A 22,970-nucleotide genomic window follows, 5' to 3' on the forward strand; every position below is an offset into this window, starting at 1 on the left:
TAAATGGAAATGGCTTTTGCCAAAAATGTCTTTTAGAGGGAGGGTAATCATAATTAATAACCTGGTGGCTTCAGTTTTGTGGCATCGTTTGGCCTGCATTGACCCTCCAAATGGACTTTTGAGTAAAATTCAAGCCAGTATGGTGGACTTTTTTTGGGGTACTTTTCACTGGATTCCACAGAGCATACTTTTTCTACCCAGAGATGAAGGAGGACAAGGAATTATCCATTTGCCCAGCAGGGGGGCAGCTTTTCGACTTCTCTTTATTCAAAGGTACCTCACAGGACCTAAGGATTTAGTCTGGAGAAAAGTGGCTGATGTTATCCTTAATCAAGCTGGCAGACTTGGATTGAACTCTGTTTTGTTTTTGATGGACTCAAGTAAGTTGCAGTGCAATGGATTGACTCCTTTTTATAAGGGACTTTTTAAAGTGTGGGACTTATTTGAAAAGAGGAGGTTGGAGCCGACATCCTCGTTGTACTGGCTTTTGGAGGAACCTCTTGTACATGGAGCTCGGTTCGATGTTACTTGTGAAGTTACACCTGGATTGACTCATTGTTTTATTACCACTAAGACTTTAAAACTACATCAATTATTGGATGTTGCTGGTTCTGGCTTGAATAATGCTCAGTCCATGGCCTCATGTCTAGGTGTGTATTCGGTACGGCATGTAGGAAAAATTCTGGATTTCTTTAAACAGAAACTCACAGAGATAGAAAATAATCTGATAATTGATTATTATAATGGGAAACTGGTTCCTAATAGTACAGATTCTTTTCCAAGTATTTCTCTTAGTCCCAATCTTAAAGGAATGTCTGGACCTTTTCTGAACTTGAGGGGATTAGAAGGTTTAAATTTGCAGGATGTTCAGAGTAAAGTTTTGTATAAAGGTCTTGTAAAAGTTTTAAATAAAGCAAAATTAAAAGAGCGCAGTGATACAGTGTGGAGAGAGAAATTGAAAATAAATGATGGAGATAAACCTATTTGGAGAGTTTTATACAAACCACCAATTGAAAAACGTACAGGTGATATTCAATGGAGAGTGTTACACGGCGCAGTTGCTGTAAATGCATTTGTGAGTCTAATTAATCCTAATGTATCAAGTGATTGTCCTTTTTGTGAAATGAGGGAGACTATTTTTCATTGTTTTTTAGAATGTTCAAGACTGCATGACATGTTTAGTTTTCTGGATGTTCTTTTCATGAATTTTGGAGAGATGTTTTCTTCCAAAATTTGGATTCTTGGACCCAAATACAGTGTGGCGCAAAGAGTAAAAAGTCAATTGTTGAATTTTTTAATTGGGCAAGCCAAACTTGCGGTTTATATAACCAGGAAAAACAAAATAGAAGGTAGAGAAGGACAACATGTGGTTACTGTTTTTAAAAATATGGTAAAAGCAAGGGTTTTGTTTGATTTCAAGTTCTATAAACTGATGAATGACTTAGAAAGTTTTTTTTTGCCCAAATGGTGTTTTAATGGAGCTATTTGTACAATTAATGAAGAAATGTTGACCTTTACCGCCATGTTACAATAAGGTTTCTTTAGATTTTTTTGTATTATTTTCTGGATAATGTGATGTTTTGCTGACGTTGCAATGATATAAATAAAGTGTGTTGAAAACTCTCTCTCTCTCATGCTCTCTGTATAGTCATTTTATGGTCAATAAGTGGGTTAAAATTGGACAATGGTGGATGGGACCAGTTTTGACATTAGGTGGTGTGGATTTTGTCCCCTAGAGGAGGTGCGTGGATGGGGGTTGTCAGGGGCAGTAATATGGGGGAGCTGTGTAAATTTAGACAGATGATGGAGCACCGCAGTCAATCAGAGCAATCAAGACATACATGAATGGAGGTTTCCTCTGTTTGAGCAATGGATAATGGACAGACACCAGAGAGAGAGAGAATATAATGAGGCTGAAGTCAATGAGTCTTCAAACAGCACAAAGTGGTGTTCGAAAACGTTTTTGAAACCAAAGTAATAAACAAAATATAATATAAGTATTGTTCACCCAAAAAAAAATAATAATAATGATAATGTGTTCTGAAATGTTTCTCAAAATCTTCTTTTGTGTTCAACAGAAAAATATCCACAAACTTCATGTCTTAATCATAATCATTAGGCTTTAATCATTGCTAAATAATAACATTTAATTGTTTGTGATGCTGCATCCGCACCACTAAGTGTCAGTATAGTCAGAGATGAATTGTTATGCTTGAATTAAATCTACATCAGTATGCAGAAGTTCATCCAATTAGAAAAGTAGCCCCACTTCTAAAAGACAATTTAACTTTAAACACAAAGTTTTACTTTACAATTCAAAATATAATTCAAGTGAATGATAATTTGAGCTTCACTTTTCTGCTTTTTCAATTCTATAGTCCACTTGCTTTTTTGATGTGAATGCTAAGTGTATCTGAAATGCCAAACACATAGGATGCATTCGAAATTACATACTTCCCTACTAGATAGTTGGCAAAAAATAGAATGTGAGAGTATTGTTGTGAATGGCAGTGAAGCACAGCAACTAATGCTAACTCAAAGTAAACTTATTAGAAAAAACAAACACTTGAACATACATCATCGTGATACTACCTAAAATGACGGAAAAATCGGGAAAATGTATTTGAAGTGTAATTTGATTATAATCCAATTTAGATGAGGGTGGGGTTAATGACCTATACTGCAGCGAGACACTAGAAAGTGATCAAAAAATTTCTTTTTTTACAGTGTAACATTGTCTAAACCAATAGTATGAGTTAGGGGTGGGGCTATGTCATTGCTTGGCCAATGGCAGATGAGGAGAGTGCTCTGGAAACTTGTTTGAAAACAGTTTTTTTGCAATTCTATATATTGTCATTAGATTGATGCAGAATTTAAACACTTCAGATTTAATGAATAATTTCTGGAGTCTATCGGACACTGAGTGTAGTGCATGTCAGACTGTTCACTGATGATGTTGTTGGTGTCAATCTGACCTCTCATTCACCTTCATTTCCTGCCCTCACCCTGACAGCTTGATCAGGTTGACCGGCGTTAGGGGAGCGTTGAGCATTGCAGCATTGCGAGAAAACGAGGGCAAATCCAGCTCACCGGAGCTCCAGTCTTACCTGTCAGTCTCAGACATCAGGGGGGCTCGAGGTGTCCCTGGTGGGCTCTGGTTAGAGACAGTTCTCACTCCCAATGACCCGCGGCCGTCTCGCCCAGACACAGAACCGACATGCTAATCAATGATGATCTGTCAGGATGATGGGCTGATAAGACGAGGTGAAAATGACTGGGAATGAACTGCAGCCATGTGTGTGTTTCAGGGTGTTGCAGGTGTCTTCTCTGGTTTGGTTTGGTCCTGCCATGTGAAGGAGGGCTGGGAAAGTGATGCTATATTTGGCCAAAGATTTTCTACACTTGTGCAGTCTGAGTGGTTTGTCAGAATTAATATGCGTTTAACGTGCACTGGAACAATGGCCTGTATAGGAACTGCTCAAAGACTTATCTGAGCATCTCGGGTGTAATTCTATGTGTGTGTGTGTGTGTGTGTGTGTGTGTATGTGTCTAAGTAGTGTGCAACAGGATCTAATGGATGAAATTTCAGTCTGCCAGCAGGATGTTAATGAGATCACACACTCACCCTCATAAATACCCATGCATTTTTACCTAAATGAGCACAAACCATAAATGTCCATTGGTTTTCTTTTGAATGATACAGACTAACCCTACCTCTTAGGACAAATCAGTCAAGCAAGCAATCATTTATTTATATAAAATATTATTTATTTATTTATTTATTTTATTTTATTTGTATTTTTAAATTTATTTTACAGTTTTACATCATTTTAGTTTGTATCATAAATATATTATATATTTTTATATAAAATATTTATGCATTACTTTTTCATTAGTTTATTAATTTATTAAATATAGCATCTAATTCGTAAAAATAATTATTTAGTAAAAAAAATTATTTAGTAAGTTTTTTTAATTATTATTATTATTATTATTTTTATTATTATTTAAACCATTTAGCATTTTTATTAAGGCATTATTTTATATTTATTTAGTCACTGGAATGTCCCCACAATATAGGTCTTTTCTGGTTCTACCAACATACACAAATAACTTTTGTTCTGATAATCAAAAGTTTTTAGAAATATTTAGAAGAATAAGCATTAAGGAAAAAAATACAGCTCTCCACTTATTTTTTTCTTAAGATGTTTATTTTTTGGCATGCATACATTACACATACAGTATAGCAACATTTTTATGGGTCAATTCAATATAATCATCCTGACACACAAACTGTCACAGATCAAAACAAACACTGTTGCTGACATCGGAGACATGATCAATTATTCATGAACAACTTCTTAATAACCACCCAAATATTTTAAAATATTGTTATTTAATAATTCATGCACAGAATATGAATTCATCCACAGACTCATGAATGATGTCACAGAGTTCAACAAAACAAAACAGAAACATCTCTGATTAATTTAATAAACATTAAATTCAAGCAACATTTATGTTTTATGCTGAAAATATGAACGATGGTTGTCAGAGTCTTGCTATGCAGCACTTTTCTGTGTGGTCATTACTAGGTTGCTAGGGTGTTTTGTGCGGTTACCAGGTGGTTGCTTACTGATCCGAGTCTAAAGTCTATTCTTGAGACTAGAAATGGCTTGAAGATCACCCAGTTTCTAGACCCTATTGACTTCCATAGTATTTTATATATTTATTTACTTTTTTTCATACAGTGGAACTCAGTGACTACCATCAAAGTAAAAGTAACAACACGTCTTTTAAACGAAATGTATAGATTTGGGGAGCGATTCACGTTTGTAACACAAACCATGCAGGATGAGTTGGCACAACCAGTCAAACCACTCTGCCGGTTTAAACTTTGTCATGTTTTGAGAGTTTTTCTCTCCCAAATAGCAAATAATTAAATAATTGTTGTAATGTATGAACGAGTGCTGAGTGACAGTACATCTTACTCTTAATGCTCTCTCTCTCTCTCTCTCTCTCTCGTTCTCTCTGGTGCTGTAAATGAGTTGGGCTAACCTCTCTGACCACGCTCTTTCCTGTATCTGCTGAACCACACATCTCATGAAATATTTAATGTGCTCAGGAGTGACCGACCTCTCTTCTCCTCTCTTCTTCTTTTCAATTCATTTTATTTTCCACCCATCTATTCCACTATTCCTGTCCTGTCAAGTTCACTCCTGTCTTCGGCCTGATCCTCTCCTCCACTGCATTCTTCATAAAGAAACAGTTTCTCCCAGCAATTAAATCATCAATGCCTGAAAACTTTACTCTTCACTATAGCATTTAAATCAAATATAACACCTACTGCATGACTATGGTTGTGTATGAAAAGTACATTTTCTGATGAATCTCAATACATCTCTTTTGCATATAATTACAGTTCATATTGACCATGTCTGTCAATTACTTTTACTAAGAGTCACTCGTTTTGTTCCTGAATCAGTGTTTTTTTAACTAATTGGTTTAGTGAATGATTCAGTGATTTATACATAAAAACAGACCATTTTTATTCCTTGAATGAATATATGTGTGTGTGTGAAAAAAACATTTGAGTAAATGACTCAATGACTCACTACAGTCACTTGTTTAATTCCTTAAATGAATTGATGTGTTTGAACAAATCGGTTGTGTAAATGATTCAATGACTCACTCATAAAGTCACTTGTCGCCACCTACTGGTGAAATTATGTTCCTGCAAATGTAACTTGCTTAGTTCAGGATGTAAACAAGGATCAGAACCAACTGGCTTATGATTTAAATAAACTAGCCTCATATGCTCAGCATTTGTTTAAACAATACAATAAAAAGTAAATATAATTTAACATTTTATTTATTCCAGTGATGTAAAGCTGAACTTTGATCATCATTACTGCAGTCTTCAGTGTCAAATGATCCTTCAGAAATCATTCTAACATACTGATTTGCTGCTCAAGAAAGAAATCATTTTTTTATTATTGATGTTGAAAACGGTTTTTGCTACATAATACATAAATGTTATACTTTTTTGGATCCTTTATTGAATAGAAAATTGCATGTATGTATTCATTTATTTATTTATTTAGAGTTTTACAACCATGGTCACTGTGGACTGCTGTTGTATGAAAAAACATCTGTGTGAAGATTCTTTATTTATTTATTTTTTTATTCCACACAGAGAGAGAGAGAAACAGTTTTGAAAAAAAAAAATAATCAGGTTTGTTTATTCTTCTAGTCCTTTCTCTTTCCTAATTGTATTCACTCTCTTTGAGTGCTCGTCTCTCATCTGTTCTCACATGGCTTCTCATTCCTGTCCTCTCTCATCACCATCATCATCCTCGTGTCTGAGCTCACGTCTGTGAGGCTGCAGTAATTCTGATGTCACATCCACCTGCTGACCTCAGGCTGCAGGACATTCCAGCCAATTTGATTCCTCTTTTTGCATATGGTTGGACGTTCTAGTGCAGTTCCACCAGATCTGCGGCTGGTGTCTTGTTTAATCAACACTGATGAATATTTGATGGTGTGGTGGTGAGCACAGGGGTGGCCCAGGCCATTTCTCTCATTATCTTCACACACACACACACACACACACACACAGCCAACACACACACACACACACACACACACATACGGTCATCAAGCCTGGAACATGCACACAAAGTTTTAAACTTCCTCTAGACTCAGGCTGATGAATATATTCAGTCATCCATCTGCGGTTCACGCTTATCCAGACTGAAATGTGACGACTCGGTGAGTTTATAGTGACACAGTATTGGCCCATCCTGTCAGATCTTGTTTGGGATATGTTTCATGCATAATGTATTGCATTAGGGCTATCTTTACCTCTGCGTGCAGACATCTGTGATCGATAAGCCATTCATTGGGATAAATGATCAGCTGCCTAATTCCCCATGTAAAGATCTGTAGAAGTTTCTCCTGGAGCTGTTTGATGTCTTTCTACAGGCAGTAATGTTTGATGATTCAACTGCTATAATCTTAATATCATCAATGGTTTAGCAGAATTAATCAAAACGTTGAAATGAGATGGCTTGTATGATGTGGTGACAATTTTGACATGGTATTATAATTTATAAAAATAATTACATTTTTTTAAATTATCTTCACATTATCTATCTGACTGGAAAATATGATTGTGTGCATTAAGAAGAAATGTTGTTCTTTCATAGCTTTAATGGAGTTCTCAGTTAAGACTCATTTGAGCATCAATCTTGTCTCAGATCTCAGATGTTTGAGACAATTGTTAAGATAACGTGAGAATATTCATTGAAATTCATTTGAATCTTCAGATCAATTGTTCTTGGATGAAAAAGGTTTGGATTCTTGATTGGTATCTGGGCAAATCTGAGCACAGTTTGAAACATTGTAAGTAATTACTGGGGTCTTTTTCTCAGAAAAATCTGACTCCACAATTTTTTTTTCATACTAACTACTTAAGTTTATTATAGTATATTGTCACGGATTTTTCTCCTAAAATAAAAAATATCACAAATGAGACAGTGAGAACATAGAGCGAACAAATTAATTTGGATAGATCATTTGATTTTTGAAGAGAAATATGTCTTTGAGTGTAGACTTTTACAAATCTGAGCACAGTTTGAGACATTGAAATTAGACGTATGAAATTACTGGGGTCGTTTTCTCAGAGAAAACTGTAAAGGAAGAGCCTAGAGCAAAAGTCTCCATTTGTTCACCATGCATCTCATTGTTGTCTATTTTTATTTCCTACTAGGAAGCATGTTTGCTTATTTTCTTTTTTTTTTTTTTTTTTTTTTTGGTTCTTCTAAATTGATTTAGAGATGCACAATAACATCTCCACAATTTTCTTCACACTTTTTCTACACTCTCTTTGTGCAATCAAATGGCTTCAAAACTCTGTGTGAAGGGGCAATTTGTAAACAGTGTCACCCAGAGCTGGTTTGTAAATATCTCCACGCTTTGGTGAAGAGGGATTGCTGGAACAAACGATGAACTCCAGAGGCAAAATGAGGATAATGATGAGGGGCGAATGTGTTCAATAGAAGGTCAAAAAGTGCAGGGCCCAGGGCCATGAGAGCATTAAAGAGACAGGATGAGAGAAAGCACTTGACATTTATACAGCACATCATAAAGAAACAGACTGACAGCTACTCTAACAATCCAATGGCAGAGTTGGATCAGCTGCAGTTCTCACGTGCTTAAAGCTATAGCTGGATATTGTTTGGCAGGAACCTTGCTGGCTCTTTAATTTCTGTCAGTTTGTTCTTGAAGGGTGTGTTCACTTCTGGAGTCGTCCTGTCTGTGATAGAGCAGCATTTGATGCGCAGATAAATGCAGAGAGCCGAGCAGGTTTTGATCTGCATAAATACTTTAACCTCTATTTCCTCTCAGCTGCAGTAAACGCTGCGGGTTTGGAGGGGGGTCAGCCCTGCTTATCAAATATTTTTCAACTTAAATGATGGATTTATTAAACAAATAGCTTTTTGGTCTGACTCTGAACCCCTTGTGATTGAAATATGCCTTTGTGTCAACAGCCTGCCTCCCTCGTCGCTTGCGAGATGCTGAAGATCACTGAATAAATACAAGTTGGAAATGAACACAGATCCAGAGGATTCGCTCTCCCAACCCCCTGTTTGACATTTCTTTCCACGGGCCATCCTTCATGGACATTGTTATAACCAATACAGAGCCGTGCGTTTGCTCTGTGTGCACGTGTTTCCCATTAAACTGGCTACTCTGGATGCTACAGCGGCCGAATTGTTAATTGCATTAAAAAATAATAATAGTAATAAATGGTTGATGCCGTAATGTAGACATATAAGATTATTTGGTCATTTAAATTTATTTATTTTTATATTTTTAATATATTGTCAATTATCATATGAATAACAAAACGTCACAAATTGACTGAATTCATTAGTAAAATGCCTTCGATTTAATTCCAACAAATGTAATAATTGTAGGCCAGTAGGGAGGCTCTCATGGATAAATCTGAAATTAATCATTGTATTTATTTAAGTTCACAATTGGATTTGATTTATTCGTCAGTTACATAAAACTATTATTTCAAAATAATACAAATCTAGATGGGTTGATTTCTGCAGAAAAAAAAAATTTAATTAATGTTTTTTTTTTTTTTTTATCAAAGGTTAGAAGTAATACTCATGATCCCGATTTGATCAGAAATATTCTCACTGCTCTATAAATTCCTGCATTTAACCGTGTAAAAACCTATACAACATCTTTAACTTTCCCCGATTGCTCATGTTTTTTTCTCTTTCACATTATTCCTCAGAGTGTTTCTCTTTTTGCTTTAAATGGGTTAAGCCGGTGTTCTTGTTGTCGCTGTTTGTAGCAGCTGAACTTTAAGGGTGGGATGCTGTTGAGTTGTGTTGATGAAGTATCTCCTGATTAATAGATCCATGAGGCAAACCGGCTGACATATGGCTCATGAAGCAGCTGGGATCTGTACCTGCGGCATCCCCTCCGGCCATTAACATATTAGAGGCTTTAGTGCAGGCAGAAAGACAGCAGCACCCTAGAGCTGTTTGATATAGACTCTCAATAATGCATTAGTCTTCAATCTGCGAGGGAGCTGTTCGTGGTGCTGAAATATGGCGCTTCGGTGGTGGCAAACGCAGGCAAAATGTAGTTTTAGAGTAAGTTTTAAAATTAATATAAAAGGGAGGATTAGATAATTGGGGGTTTGTGTTTAAAATATTATGCACAGCTAAAAAAAAATGATAATGTTAGGATTAATTATCATTAAGTCTTAGACATCGTGCTCCAACTGTAAAAAGCGAACTGTTTTATCTGACCTATTATTTCTTTCAGACACTGTAGTCAAGTTGATGCAGTCATATTAAATATTTCATTTGTCTTTAATACACGAGTTAATTTAGTATTTACCGTAAATACATTTTTTGGATTATTCAACAAAACATTTTATTGTGTAAGAAGAAACATCGATCTCAAAACTGAACTCCAATGCAGACATCATGAAGCCGAATGCGATAAAACTGAATTCAAATGTCTTTGAAAGATTCGTTTGTAGAAATTGTTATAAAACAGAAAACAATTTGAGACTGATGTGTGCATTGCGATGCCACAAACTCACTCGATGGCACTTTCTCTCTTAGTAAGCTGTCACACCAATAAATCGTCAAATTATAAAACAATCCAAATGCACGTCTGGATTGGGTGAATTTTAAAGCCAGTCAAATCATATGAGTCTTTCTTTCCCAAAGAAAATGTTCATATACTCACTGCGTTCTTCTTTTCGTTGCCAACAGCCAAACAGTAGCAATAAATGTTTCTTTCTCCAGCAGCACTGCAGCTGCGACCTGCTTTCATCAAGTGCTTCCCTGAAAAACCCCGATAGCTGTCTGAAAATATTGCATTTTATATCAGCAAAGCGTGATTAATATTGCATCACCTACATATAACATATCTTTTTAAAGGCAGCAAAATGTAAAGCTCCCCACCCCCCTGATTTTTTTCTTCAATATTACAGTGAGAAAGATCTGCAGTGCCTTTTTTTCGAGAATAAACAAACTTTTGAAATTAGACCCCTTACTTTGGTCATTGTGAGGGTGAATAAAAGACCCAGTTTGAGACGGCCTGGTCTCAGGCTTCATTAAACGTTTATTGTCAGTTCGGCAGAGTAAAAGCCTTCACTTCAGTTTTGAGGAAATAATACGCAGAGTTTCGTCTGCTATTAGATGGAGATCTAATGTAATACTCATGTTACCTCATTTAGCAGACACGTGCATGGCCAAAAATTCCATTTGTTTGACACACTAACATCCCATTAGGGCGCCGATAACAATTACCGAGCTTTTTAATTAGTGTCTTGTTGTATTCCGTTTATTAATTTTCCAAACCACAGAGCATGAATTATTTAATAAACCATAGTAAGGGTATTTAAATGTAGCTAATGCTCAAACAGAATCATGGCCGAAATGGTGGGACATTTATTAAAAATTATTACTAATATTATTTTTTTTTCATTACTGCTTATCATTAATGCTTATCTATTATTATTGACCGTCTTGTCTCTTATTTACCATTTTGTCTGCAATTTTATTTTGTTAAACTGAATACGTTTCTCAAAAAAGAAAGAAAGAAAGAAAGAAAGAAAGAAAGAAAGAAAGAAAGAAAGAAAGAAAGAAAGAAAAAGAAAGAAAAACGTTTTTGCTGGTCTAACAGAATATACAGTCTAGACTGAGAACTCAAGATCGTGGACATGAAGAGAAATAAAATTTATAAATAATGCATGTTTCCGGGGTAATGACTGTATATCAAAGATGTGCGCTAAAAAGGAAGCCAATCAAACCAATGTAAGAGAAAGAAAGAAAGAAAGAAAGAAAGAAAGAAAGAAAGAAAGAAAGAAAGAAAGAAAGAAAGAAAGAAAGAAAGAAAGAAAGAAAAAGAAAGAAAGAAAGAAAGAAAGAAAGAAAGAAAGAAAGAAAGAAAGATAGAAAATGCAAAATGTTATTGGGTCGATTTTCTCTTTCAAAACGAGGTTTGGGCTAATATCGGGTAATTTTTTTATAAAATAGAAAAATGTCCCATTGCCAGCTTTACGTTTTAATTATGGCATAAAACTTTCTGGGCCCATCGTTCCGCTTTTTTTTTTCTATAGCATTTTACGAAAATGTTAAGTATTTTGAATTTAATTGTGCAGTGCATTATATAAAAATATATATATATAATAAAAAAACAGGTATAGTTAGCAGTGGGTATGTGCTGATAAAATTATGAATCGTAATAAAAACATTTTACATTTCTCGTTAATGTGTAAATGCAAATAATGACAGGCCGAACATTTCTGAGAACGAAGAATGTGTCTGTTTGTGCTGTAGAACAAGATCCTCATCAAATACACCCCAGTGACAGCCTCGACTTTGATTTTCCATCGTTTATTAGAAGATTGCCGGGACGTGTGTCCCTGCAGCTGGATTTGGCTTACAGAATGGAGAAAAGTTTGGATGATAAGATGGTAAGACAGCAGACTGTTGGACAGGTGCACAGGTATGACAGAGTGAGACGTCTCGTGACGCGCACGTGGCCGCTGTTTGTAAACATACTTGTGCACAAAATAAAAATCATTACAACTTTTTCAGGAACAGTTAACACGACAAACAACGTTGTGTCTTTATGTGAAAACAGGCATTAAACATTGACTTACACCATCCACAAAGGTCTACCAGTAGATACTCTATGTAGTGCTTGGTATTTTTTTTTTTCTTCAATGCATAGAATGTTTGCACTGCAAACCAAAGTATACAAACCAACGAAATTATATTTAAGGACGATTTTCCTTTAGAACGTAAGTGTAATAATCATTATCATGCGAGTTAACTCATATCCGCAGAGGAAGAATTCTGATATAACAAAATAATCATAATAATAAAAAATACAAATCGGGAATTGAGTTTTGCACGGTGAGCAAGTGTCATTTGTACGTATATTTATATATATACAAAAGCATTTGAATATATCTAACCAATCTAAATAACAGTAGATTTCAGTGCAATTTCAACAAATACGAGCGGTGGTTGCCACCTTTATTATTTAAAAGGGACTCTGTATAATTTCCTTCGTTTTCTTTTCCTACTGAGTTGTATATTCGTCAGAGCAGACCTTTGAAACACTGAATGTTCACATTAGTTCTTCAGCAAGACTGTGAAAGAGGGATCTGCTTTCAACACATTTAATAATCAAAAATATAGCAGTTCCCTGTACGAATGAATAAATACACAAATATGCCGAACATAAATAAACACATAAATAAATAATTAGGATAGAATTAAACTATGAGGTAATCCATCAATGGCTATTTTTCGTCATTCATTTGGGGTGGGGGGAGCTGGGTGTATCTAAGTAGAGTTGAACCGCAGAAAAAGTAGTTCATCTGGATTACCTGTTATTTGCATACTTCACATTCACCAGTACAGTGAAAAGAAACATGAGTTGTGAAAATAAAACGGTACTAATCATGAGCACACGCGTTTGAGCCAAAGCGATGTTCCTTGGTCCCCAAAAGTCAGTTGAATTTTTTTCTCTCTATCTCTCCTAGAAGTAGTCCATCAGTGCGCCGCGGAAAATTTCAACCTCTTCTGTTTTTGTCTTTGGTTGCAAAACCATACTCGCACCACGTTCTTTTTGAGGTCCAATTTCTCAGCGATAGCCGCGATTTTTTCTGACGACGGCCGGGGCTGGACCGCGAAATACGCCTCCAGAGATCGCTTCTCCGGGGCCGCTATGGAGGTCCGCTTGCGCTTCTTCTCGCTGCCGTTGAAAATGTCGGGTTTGCCCATTTTCTCGCGCTGGGCGCCCTCGGCCTCCTCCAGCCATGCCTGGAGGATGGGTTTGAGCGCGATCATGTTGTTGTGAGACAGAGTTAGAGACTCAAAGCGACAAATGGTACTTTGGCTCAGTGAGCCCACGCCTGGGATCTTCAGGTTGGCCAGCGCGCCCCCCACGTCCGCCTGAGTCACCCCGAGTTTGATCCGCCGCTGTTTGAAGCGCTCAGCAAACGCCTCCAGCTCCCTCGGGTCCGTGTCCGAGTCGTTAATGGAGGGCAGTCCGTTGTTGGCGAGTCCCGGCGCGCACTGGTGCGCACCGCCGTGGTGGCCCGGTAAGAGGCCGTGGTGAGTGAGCGGCGAGTTCATGTTCATAGCAGCCTGGTGGGACAGGTGGGTGAGCCCGTGCATGTGGGAGTGCGGGTGGGCCGACGTGGAAATCAAGCCACCGCCGCCGCCTCCTCCGCCGCCTCCGCCGGCCCCCTCGTGCGCGCTGGGCATCAGCGCGAGCGACGACGAGGTGATGTGCTCCATGAGGTCGGGCGGCTCCAGGTTCTGGTGGTGGTGGTGGTGATGGTGGTGGTGATGGTGGGCGAGTGGCACGGTGGAGGTGGACGAGCATGGCACGGTGTTCATCGTGTGGTACGTGGCGTCGGGCTTGAACGGGTGACTCTTACCCTGGGACACCGCGATGTCCACGGCCGCCAGAGCTTCGGCGCGGGCCAGGAGCGTCTCATCCAGACTGGCGAAGATGTTGCTTTGTAGCTGGAGTCGGAGAGACGGGGAGAAGAAGAAAGAAAGAGAAAGGGGAGATGTCAGCTGGGGAATAGTGTCAACATAACACAGAGAATATTCCTTTTAAGAGGCTTCCAGTCATAAAAATTAATACAAAAAAGGGTGAAGCCTGAGACTTCAGTGAGCATGCCTTCAGAAAAGATCACAGGCGTGCAGATGATTGCTGTGGTATACATGAAAAAAACATTAAGGCAGTGTATGCGCCTCCAGCGCTCCTCCTCGCGCGCGCAGGAGAACGCGGGAGGAGAAAAGCAGAAGTTTTGGAGCTCGTTTACCTGTGGAGTCTGCAGGCAGGCTCTCCTGATCGCCTCCGAGCTTGAGTGCAGAGTTGTGTACTTGTGCTCAGGTAAGCTGGGATGCATGGCGAAATGATGCTGTTTGCTGTTCATGGACATCATGTTTGCGCGGGATCCGGCTCAGATAAAGTGCACAAAAAGAGGACAAAAACCAAAGCGAGAGTCCAGCTCCTCTCGCCTCCTCTTCTGGCGTCTCGCAGCAGTCAGGCGGATGCTGTAGCGCTCAGCTGCTGATGGTAAAGAGGAGATGCCCGCAGTGTGTGTGTGTGTGTGTGTGTGCGTCTCTGTTTGGCTATGCTGTGTGTGGATGAGGAGCGCTCTTACACCTGAGTCCCTCACATCTCGTCCGGCAGCCTCGCCTATTCTCGCGAGACGAGCACGATTGACTCTCTTCTCCTCCTCTCCTCACATCTCATCGCGCCTCTTCGCCTCTCATGTCCTCCTCGAACTGTAAATCGGCCTAACGACGGTGAGGGGGGATTCCTTCCATACCTGTGGATTCTGCGCGCCTGCGCACTGCCGCCACCAATTTAGAATGTTGTGGCGTTAAACAGTGTGACAGTGTAACAGCTAACATTCGATATGCAAATGAGGGCTGTTTAGATGTCTCACTTGTAGAATAGAATTTCAGAAACAAATGTAAACTAATTGTTTAAGATAGTTGGCATAATTGTCTTTTTTTATTATAATAATGTATATTTATATATTTAATAATAATATAAAAATGTTTACAATAAACACATTTGTTCTTATAATATGAATGAATAAAAATAAATGACAATCGATAAATTACATTTATAGTTGAACATGGATATAATGTAATCAATTTAAGTTTATTTAAAAAATCGTATGCATAAATAAAACAAATCATCAATAAATTGTAAATGTTTTTCATTTCGTGCATGTTTATTTCAGTTTCAGAAGAATTTGCAAGCCTGGATATTTATATTTAGCTAATGTTTATACTAGTAATGGTTGCACCGCTTCGATTTATGAATTAACTTTAAACATTTAGGCTATATTACGTGAAATAAATGGAAAGACAATGAATACAAATATTACATAAATATATAGCCTGAGTAAAATGCAATGCATACATTACAAATCACGTACATGTTACATTTCTAGACATCAAAATATAATTTGTGCGTAATTATATTAGTTTCAGAAGCGGAATTTGTATTTGAATATTTGCATTGCGCTCATGTTAACTCAAGGCTTGGTGGCACTGCCTTGATTGATTACGCAACTTTAACTATCATGTATATTTCACTAAACTCTAATCAGGCATGAATTTTTAATCTCCTAACGCGTCTAGCTGGAGCTAATGAAGTGTTAATTCACTAGCATTAATTAATTCTCTAAAAGACTGTGAAGGAGGTGGATATTTAATAGATTTGTTTTGTATTCAGGTGATGACACAGGAATAATTTACCATTAAACACAGAAAAACATGTTTTTGCATTCACTATAATTAAAATGATGACAATAACAGTGTTTGTCACAATAAATCATGAAACTACTTGAAAATGAATCTATAAATTGCAGACAAACAACAGTATTGTTTTATTTAGTCAACATCTAGGTACAAAAACATTTACGGAAATATTTAAAAATAGAAAATGGCTTATTATTTTCAACCAAATGCACAAATATATTTTATTGTTTCCACAGTTCAAATACAGAATTAATCAGAATGCCTCAATTCTGTACAACTGCAAAAGCATTGAAATTCCATAGCAAAAAATAAAAATAAAAAATCTGTTTAATTTCAAGAGAAAAGCATAATATTAACACCTTATCCCCTCAGGATACTGAAATGGTTTTTATAACATATAGTAACATCATCCAGCACACACTGCTGTCATAATAATGAACAGTGAGGCAAATTTGTAATAAAAAGCCCTGAGGGAAAAGAAAGGCAGTTAAATCTCCTTGAACTCCTAAAAAGTCACTGAGAAGTAAACCCACTGAATCTGATAAAAGTGGAGGCCATGCTGGAAAATACTTGAGAAGCTTCTGCTTCTACTTTAGTTTTTGAGAGTTTCGATGGACTGGAGATGGACAATCCTGGGGGACGCTTGCGCTTGGTGGGATGTGTAGGATTTTCCACCATAACTCCAGCTCTGTCGCCGAACTCAACAGCTGAAGCTGTAGCAGCATCACAATGTGTGGTCTCTGGTGTCAAAGTATGGTTTGGTGCTTTCGTGTTGTTCCAGGATCAGCAAAGAGGTTGCTACAGAAATCCAGTTCTGGCATTTGGGTGGCATCAAAATTTGGAGACTGTGATGAAGATGATGATGATGGAAGGCGAGAGACCTGACTGCTGGAACTCTCACCTTCAGCCATCATAGAGGTTAGCTCAGAGATCTTGTCCAAGTATTCTGCATCCATAAAATCTTCACTGTTACCCAAAGGGTCCTTGGACGGCTTGAGCTCCTCTCTATTTTCCTCCAAACAGGGAAGATCCAGTCCGCATTCCATCCAGGCTCCACACAAGACCTGTTTATCTGAATTCACAGCGGCTTTCTGACCAAAAGAAGCACCTTTGTTGACTTGGAAGGATCCTGTGCTTTGGTTGACTGAGGATGAGCTGGTTGGACCCTGGCAATCATCAAAACTGAGTCTTCTCATGTAAGTGAGAGGTCTGAGACCTAACTTTCTATCACTATAAACCACAGGACTCTGCAAGCTGAGAGATCTGAGAGCTGAGGAGGGTGTAGAAGGAACCATAAAATCTTTGAGGCCATCCTTCTGTGGAGTCAAAGTCCCTCTTAAAAAAACCTATGGTACACATCAGATGTTGTCAGGAGCTGCCCATGGGTTGTTTGGCATCTCTGAACACTTTCAGTCCAGGTCTATACAAACAGAAGTTTCCTCCATTTCACTCAGGCTCCTCCGCATCAGGGCGATTCTTTCAATCCTTCCGTTTTGAGTCCCTCCAGAGGCAGTGTTTGAACAAACACCTTCTTCAGACTTAGGGCCGTCCCTGTGGTTCTGTCTTCAAGCTCTTCGATGTATTTATCGCTGCGCTCCAGAGCTCTTCAGCTGTGCTACGTCCCGCTCATACTGATGAATTTTAGCCTCAAGAGCTGCGACGGTATACCTGCCAAACCTCAATGTAAAACACAGACAAACATAAATAAGATCAGTTTTGTACATCTGAGTTACTAATATAGTGCAAATATACATAAATATAAACTAAATAAATTTGAATAATCTATTTGTTGTTGTAATATTTCAATCTAACTCCAAATTCAATTAACAGTACACCTCACCAACATTACATTATGAACACTGTGCTTACTTTTGCGGAGAAATGCTGTCCACTTTGGCTTTCAATTGCATATTTTCCTAGATTAGGTCAAAAAAACACATATACACATATATATACACACATACATAACATTTTATACATATTAAGGAAAAATGTATTTATTTTATTTTGATATTATATTATATTTTTCATAATATATTATTTATATTATATTATTTTAAATTATATTAAGTATATTTTAAGTATGTAATCAATTACATTATATGAAAAATAAAACTCTGCAGCTTCAGTTAAATGACCAAATGAGCACAGTCAATGCATATTATCTGAAAAAGGTTAAATGATGGAGTTATATTTATTTGTTTCACATTCACACTTCTTTTAGCCTTTCGAGGTCCTGTTTGACCCTCCTGTGGGGGTCATTGGCAGTTCTGAGTTTCTTGGCCGACTCCTCCAGAGCATTCAGGTCGACAGTGCTGCTTTCACTCTGAGGAACCAAGACCGTGCTCGGTTCCACAGCCGTCTTAAGTTGCATCTCAAGGCTCAGGTTTTTGCTTTTTAAGTCCTCATTCTCTTTCCAAAGGGTTTAGATTTCATCCTGTAAGACAGATGATTCATAAGCTCAGTGAATGAATCTTCCTGGTTTTCATTGCATAGCTAGGAACAATTTCCTACATCTACATTGTATTAAAACATAAAACTAGTGCTGGACAATGATTACATTTTTTTAATCGCATTATTGACTGTGATTAATCACAATCAATCACATTGTTATGCACAAAACTAATAATGCATTCAAAAGTAATGTATTGTGCACTTTTTTCATTTAAAAGTAGGCCTACTCCTATATGAACAAAAGTGTAATAACATTTGGTTTGCAACAAATAAGGTGCTTTTTACAGGAGTGTTCTTTTTACATAGTAGCAGTACAAATATTTATTGTAGCCTAAATCTCAACTTTTAACATTAATGTAATTAAATTAAATACAAAACAAGCCATTTGTCACTGCCAGGACATTAACGTTTTTCTAGAAAATATTTTATAGTTTGTTATAGAAAAACAAGTTATGTTCAGAGTGGGGAAGTCGTGGCCTAATGGTTAGAGAGTCAGACCTCGCAATCGAAGGGTTGTGAGCTCGAGTCTCAGGCTGGCAGGAATTGTGGGTGGGGGGAGTGCATGTACAGTTCTCTCTCCACCCTCAATACCACGACTTAGGTGCCCTTGAGCAAGGCACTGAACCCCCAACTGCTCCCCAGGCACCGCAGCATAAATGGCTGCCCACTGCTCCGGGTGTGTGTGAGTTCACGGTGTGTATGTGCACTTTGTATGGGTTAAAAGCAGAGCATGAATTCCGAGTATGGGTCTCCATACTTGGCTGAATATCATGTCACTCACTCAGAGTCGAGAGCCTCAATTATGTCAGACCAAAGACCTGCATGATCATTATATATAGATCAGTGAGTGCCAATCGCGCCGGAGTACAGATCTTCTGATGAATGCTGCATGATTGCGTGAATATTTCTGAGCGGCAAATGTGGTAGATCTGTAAAGCAATATATTGTGAGAGTCCCATATGACTCATAATAATAAACCAAAAATAAACCACAACCACATTCAGAGCCAGTGAGCAATGGACTTTCATAATAATAAAAAATGGCATTAATCAGTTAATGCGTTAACACGATAATAACATATGTTAATTTGCCCAGCCCTACATAAAATGTGTGTTAAGTCAAATTTGGAGTTGTGTGGCTTAATAGTTCAAGTCTGTTAGTTATGAAGAGGCCAGGATGGAACGGCGCAGATTTAAAAAAAAAAATTCATTGATTTTGGAGGGAAGTCTGCAGAATTTCGTCGTACAGATTCAAACATTTTAAAATGGGTATTCCACTCTACATAATACAGGAAATTTCAACACTGGGAAGAAAATTGTGTTCATCAAACCATTTCACTGGGTGTTTAACTAGAAGTACCTCATATTCTCGTACAAGCAGCTCCCCTTGAGTCTTTCGGAGGCGTCTCTTCACAGAATGACTCTCACTGGACTAACAGTCAGTTGTGGCTCCTGTGAACATATACACACACAAATACACAAAGGGAGACTAAGAGAGATATTTAATCACACTCATCAAACATAAAACTTAGTTCTACAGCTTTTCATTTCAAGAAAAACTGTGAGGTCGGTTGACATTACCAATGATTTCTCTGCAGGGGTTTTCTGGGGTGATGGCCACTCTGCAGGTGGGACACTGACTGCTCTTCTCCAGCCACACTTTGATGCAGGTGGAGCTGAACACATGGTTGTTGCAACAAATGACCGGCTGACGGACCTTTGAGATGTACATCAGAGCAAACCAACAGGTAAATACAATGTCATGATCGTTGCAAATTGTAAATTGTACAGGATCAATAGAAACAAACAGGATAAAAAAAAGCTACATAAATATCAGAAGCAAAATTATCATTATGAACAAATAATCAAATGGCAATTATTTGTATTATTAAATGTTAATTATCAAATGTTTTTTTTAACATTACAACATTATTCCTATTTCTCCTGTTTATCCCTGTAATGCTGCTTTTGAAACAATCTGCATTGTATAAAGCACTGTATATATATATATATATATATATATATATATATATATATATATATATATATATATATATATATATATACAGTACTGTGTTTGTAAATGTTTTAAATAGTTTGCAGTGACTAAATATTAACACTCCTACCTTATCTGGACCATTTTATCTCACATCACTCTCAGGATTTCAGGGATTCAATTCAATAATTGTGAAACTCATGTATTAAATAAATTCACTGCACACAGACTTAAGTACCTACCGTCTTTTCCGGACTATAAGTCACACTTTTTTTCATAGTTTGCTGGTCCTGCGACTTATAGTCAGGTGTGACTTATTTATCAAAATTAATTTGACATGAACCAAGAGAAATTAACCAAGAGAAAACATTTCTGTCTCCAGCCGCGAGGGGGCGCTCTATGCTGCCAGAGATGCTTCTCAGTGCTCCTGTAGTCTACACTGAGCAGCATAGATAGACGGTAATGTTTTCTCTTGGTTCTTGGTTCTAAAAAAATGAGACTTATAGTTCATTGTGACTTATATCCTCGTCATTTTGGACTGATGCGACTTATACTTAGGTGCAACTTATAGTCCGAAAAACACGGTAGTTTAAGTCTTTGGTTCTTTTAATTCTGATCATTTTTGCTCACATTTAACAAAAACCCACCATTTCACTATCTCAACAAATTAGAATTCTCCATAAAACCAATAAAAAATGTTTTTGTGAATTGCCTTCTGGAAAGTATGTTCATTTACTATACATTAACTCAATACTTGGTATGGGCTCCTTTTGCTTTAATTACTGTGGAGGTGATAACTTTGTGGCACTGCTGAGGTTCAATGGAAGCCCAGGTTTCTTTGACAGTGGCCTCCAGCTCCTCTGCATTTTTTTGGTCTCTTGTTTCTCATTTTCTTCTTGACAATACCCCATAGATTCTCACTGGCGTTGAGATCTGGTGAGTTTCTGGCCAGTCAAGCACACCAGAACCATGGTCATTTAACCAACTTATGATGCTTTTGGCAGTGTGGGCAGATGCCAAATCCTGCTGGAAAATGAAATCAGCATCTTCAAAAACCTGGTCAGCAGAAGGAAGCATGAAGTGCTTCAAAATTTCTTAATAAACAGGTGCAGTGATTTTGGTTTTCATAAAAAATAATGGACCAACATCAGCAGATGACATTGCATCCCAGTGGGGAAGTTGTGGCCTAGTGGTTAGAGGGTTTGATTCCTAACCCTAGGGTTCAAATCTTAGGCCGGTAATACCATGACTTAGGTGGCCTTGAGCAAGGCACTGAAACCCCATCTTCTCCCCAGGCGCCACAGCATAAATAGCTGCCCACTGCTCCCGCTATGTGTGTGTTCACTGCTGTGTGTGTGTGTGCACTTTGGATGGGTTAAATGCAGAGCACAAATTCTGAGTATAACACTGGACTTCAAGCTTCAAGCAATAAAAAAATGGACTTCAAGCATCTTGGGCTATGAGCTTCTCCACCCTTCCTCCAGACTCTAGGACCTTGGATTCCAAATGAAATACAAAACTTGCTCTTATCTGAAAAGAGGACTTTGGACCACTGGGCAACAGTCCAGTTCTTCTTCTCCTTAGCCCAGGAAAGAAGCCTCTGACATTATCTGTGGTTCAAGAGTGGCTTAACAAGAGGTATGTATGCCTTGACCCCAGCCTCAGTCCATTCCTTGTGAAGTTCACTCAAATTCAAAAAAATCGCTTTTCCTTGACAATCCTCAGGCCTAAGGCTGTGGTTCTCTCGGTTGGTTGTGCATCTTTTTCTTCCACACTTTTTCCTTCCACTCAACATTCTGTTAACATGCTTGGATACAGCACTCTGTGAACAGCCAGCTTCTTTGGCAATGAATGTTTGTGGCTTACCCTCCATGTGAAGGGTGTCATTGAATGACTTCTGGACCACTGTCAGATCAGCAGTCTTCCCCGTGATTGTGTAGCCTAGTGAACCAAACTTTTGAGGCTCATTTTGAGGCTCAGGAAACCTTTGCAGGTGTTTTGAGTTGATCAGCTGATTCTAATTTGTTGATATAGTGAATTGGTGGGGTTTTGTTAAATATGAGCCAAAATCATCAAAATTAAAAGAACCAAAGACTTAAACTACTTCAGTCTGTGTGCACTGGATTTATTTAATACAAGAGGTCACAAGTTTTTTTAGTCCTCACATATGAAACATGATCCAAAACTCCCTCCAACAGAAACAAAGTAATGAGCAGCACACGCGACTACGGCAAGCACAGAGTACTAAACTACTACAAAACACATCTGCCGTGGAGTGTGTCCTGAATGTGTCCTAAAGGCCATTACCACTTGGGTTGCCTGTCCGATTAAAAATAATGCATAGAGCAATCAAATTAGTAGCAATTAATAACTGAATGCTTTCTGTTGAAAAATAATGTTTTTTTGATGTATTAAAAATTTTCATCTGTCCCTCCTGTTCTTCCAATGTGTCTTGTGTCTTTGTTTCAAGAGTATCATCACAACAGTGTAAACTGTTAGAGGTTTTTCTTCATTTTTATTCAATCTCATAATTCATTGGTCATTGCCAAATGATGGCTTTATTATCCCATAATGACAGACCCAGTGGCTGAGCGCTTGTGAGATAACTTCATTAGCATCGAACTGATGCAAAACTATGTTGTACATTGATTGCATCAAGCGGACTAT

The 22,970-nt window shown here is 37.9% G+C and overlaps 1 protein-coding gene and 1 pseudogene across 1 annotated transcript; both read right to left on the reverse strand.

The window, feature by feature from the left end:
- Positions 1-11,923: 11,923 nt before the first annotated feature.
- Positions 11,924-14,907, reverse strand: LOC113050953 (POU domain, class 4, transcription factor 1-like). Its single transcript, XM_026214442.1, has 2 exons — positions 14,396-14,907; positions 11,924-14,090 (listed from the first exon to the last, which is right to left on the reverse strand). Exons 1-2 carry the CDS (start codon positions 14,516-14,518, stop codon positions 13,110-13,112), a joined length of 1,104 nt encoding a protein of 367 aa, XP_026070227.1. The 5' UTR covers positions 14,519-14,907; the 3' UTR covers positions 11,924-13,109.
- A 1,460-nt stretch (positions 14,908-16,367) lies between these two features.
- LOC113051062 (RING finger protein 219-like) lies at positions 16,368-20,046 on the reverse strand (annotated as a pseudogene).
- Between the last annotated feature and the right edge of the window lie 2,924 nt (positions 20,047-22,970).

Source organism: Carassius auratus, chromosome 31, assembly GCF_003368295.1.
Source record: "Carassius auratus strain Wakin chromosome 31, ASM336829v1, whole genome shotgun sequence".
Taxonomy (NCBI): domain Eukaryota; kingdom Metazoa; phylum Chordata; class Actinopteri; order Cypriniformes; family Cyprinidae; genus Carassius; species Carassius auratus.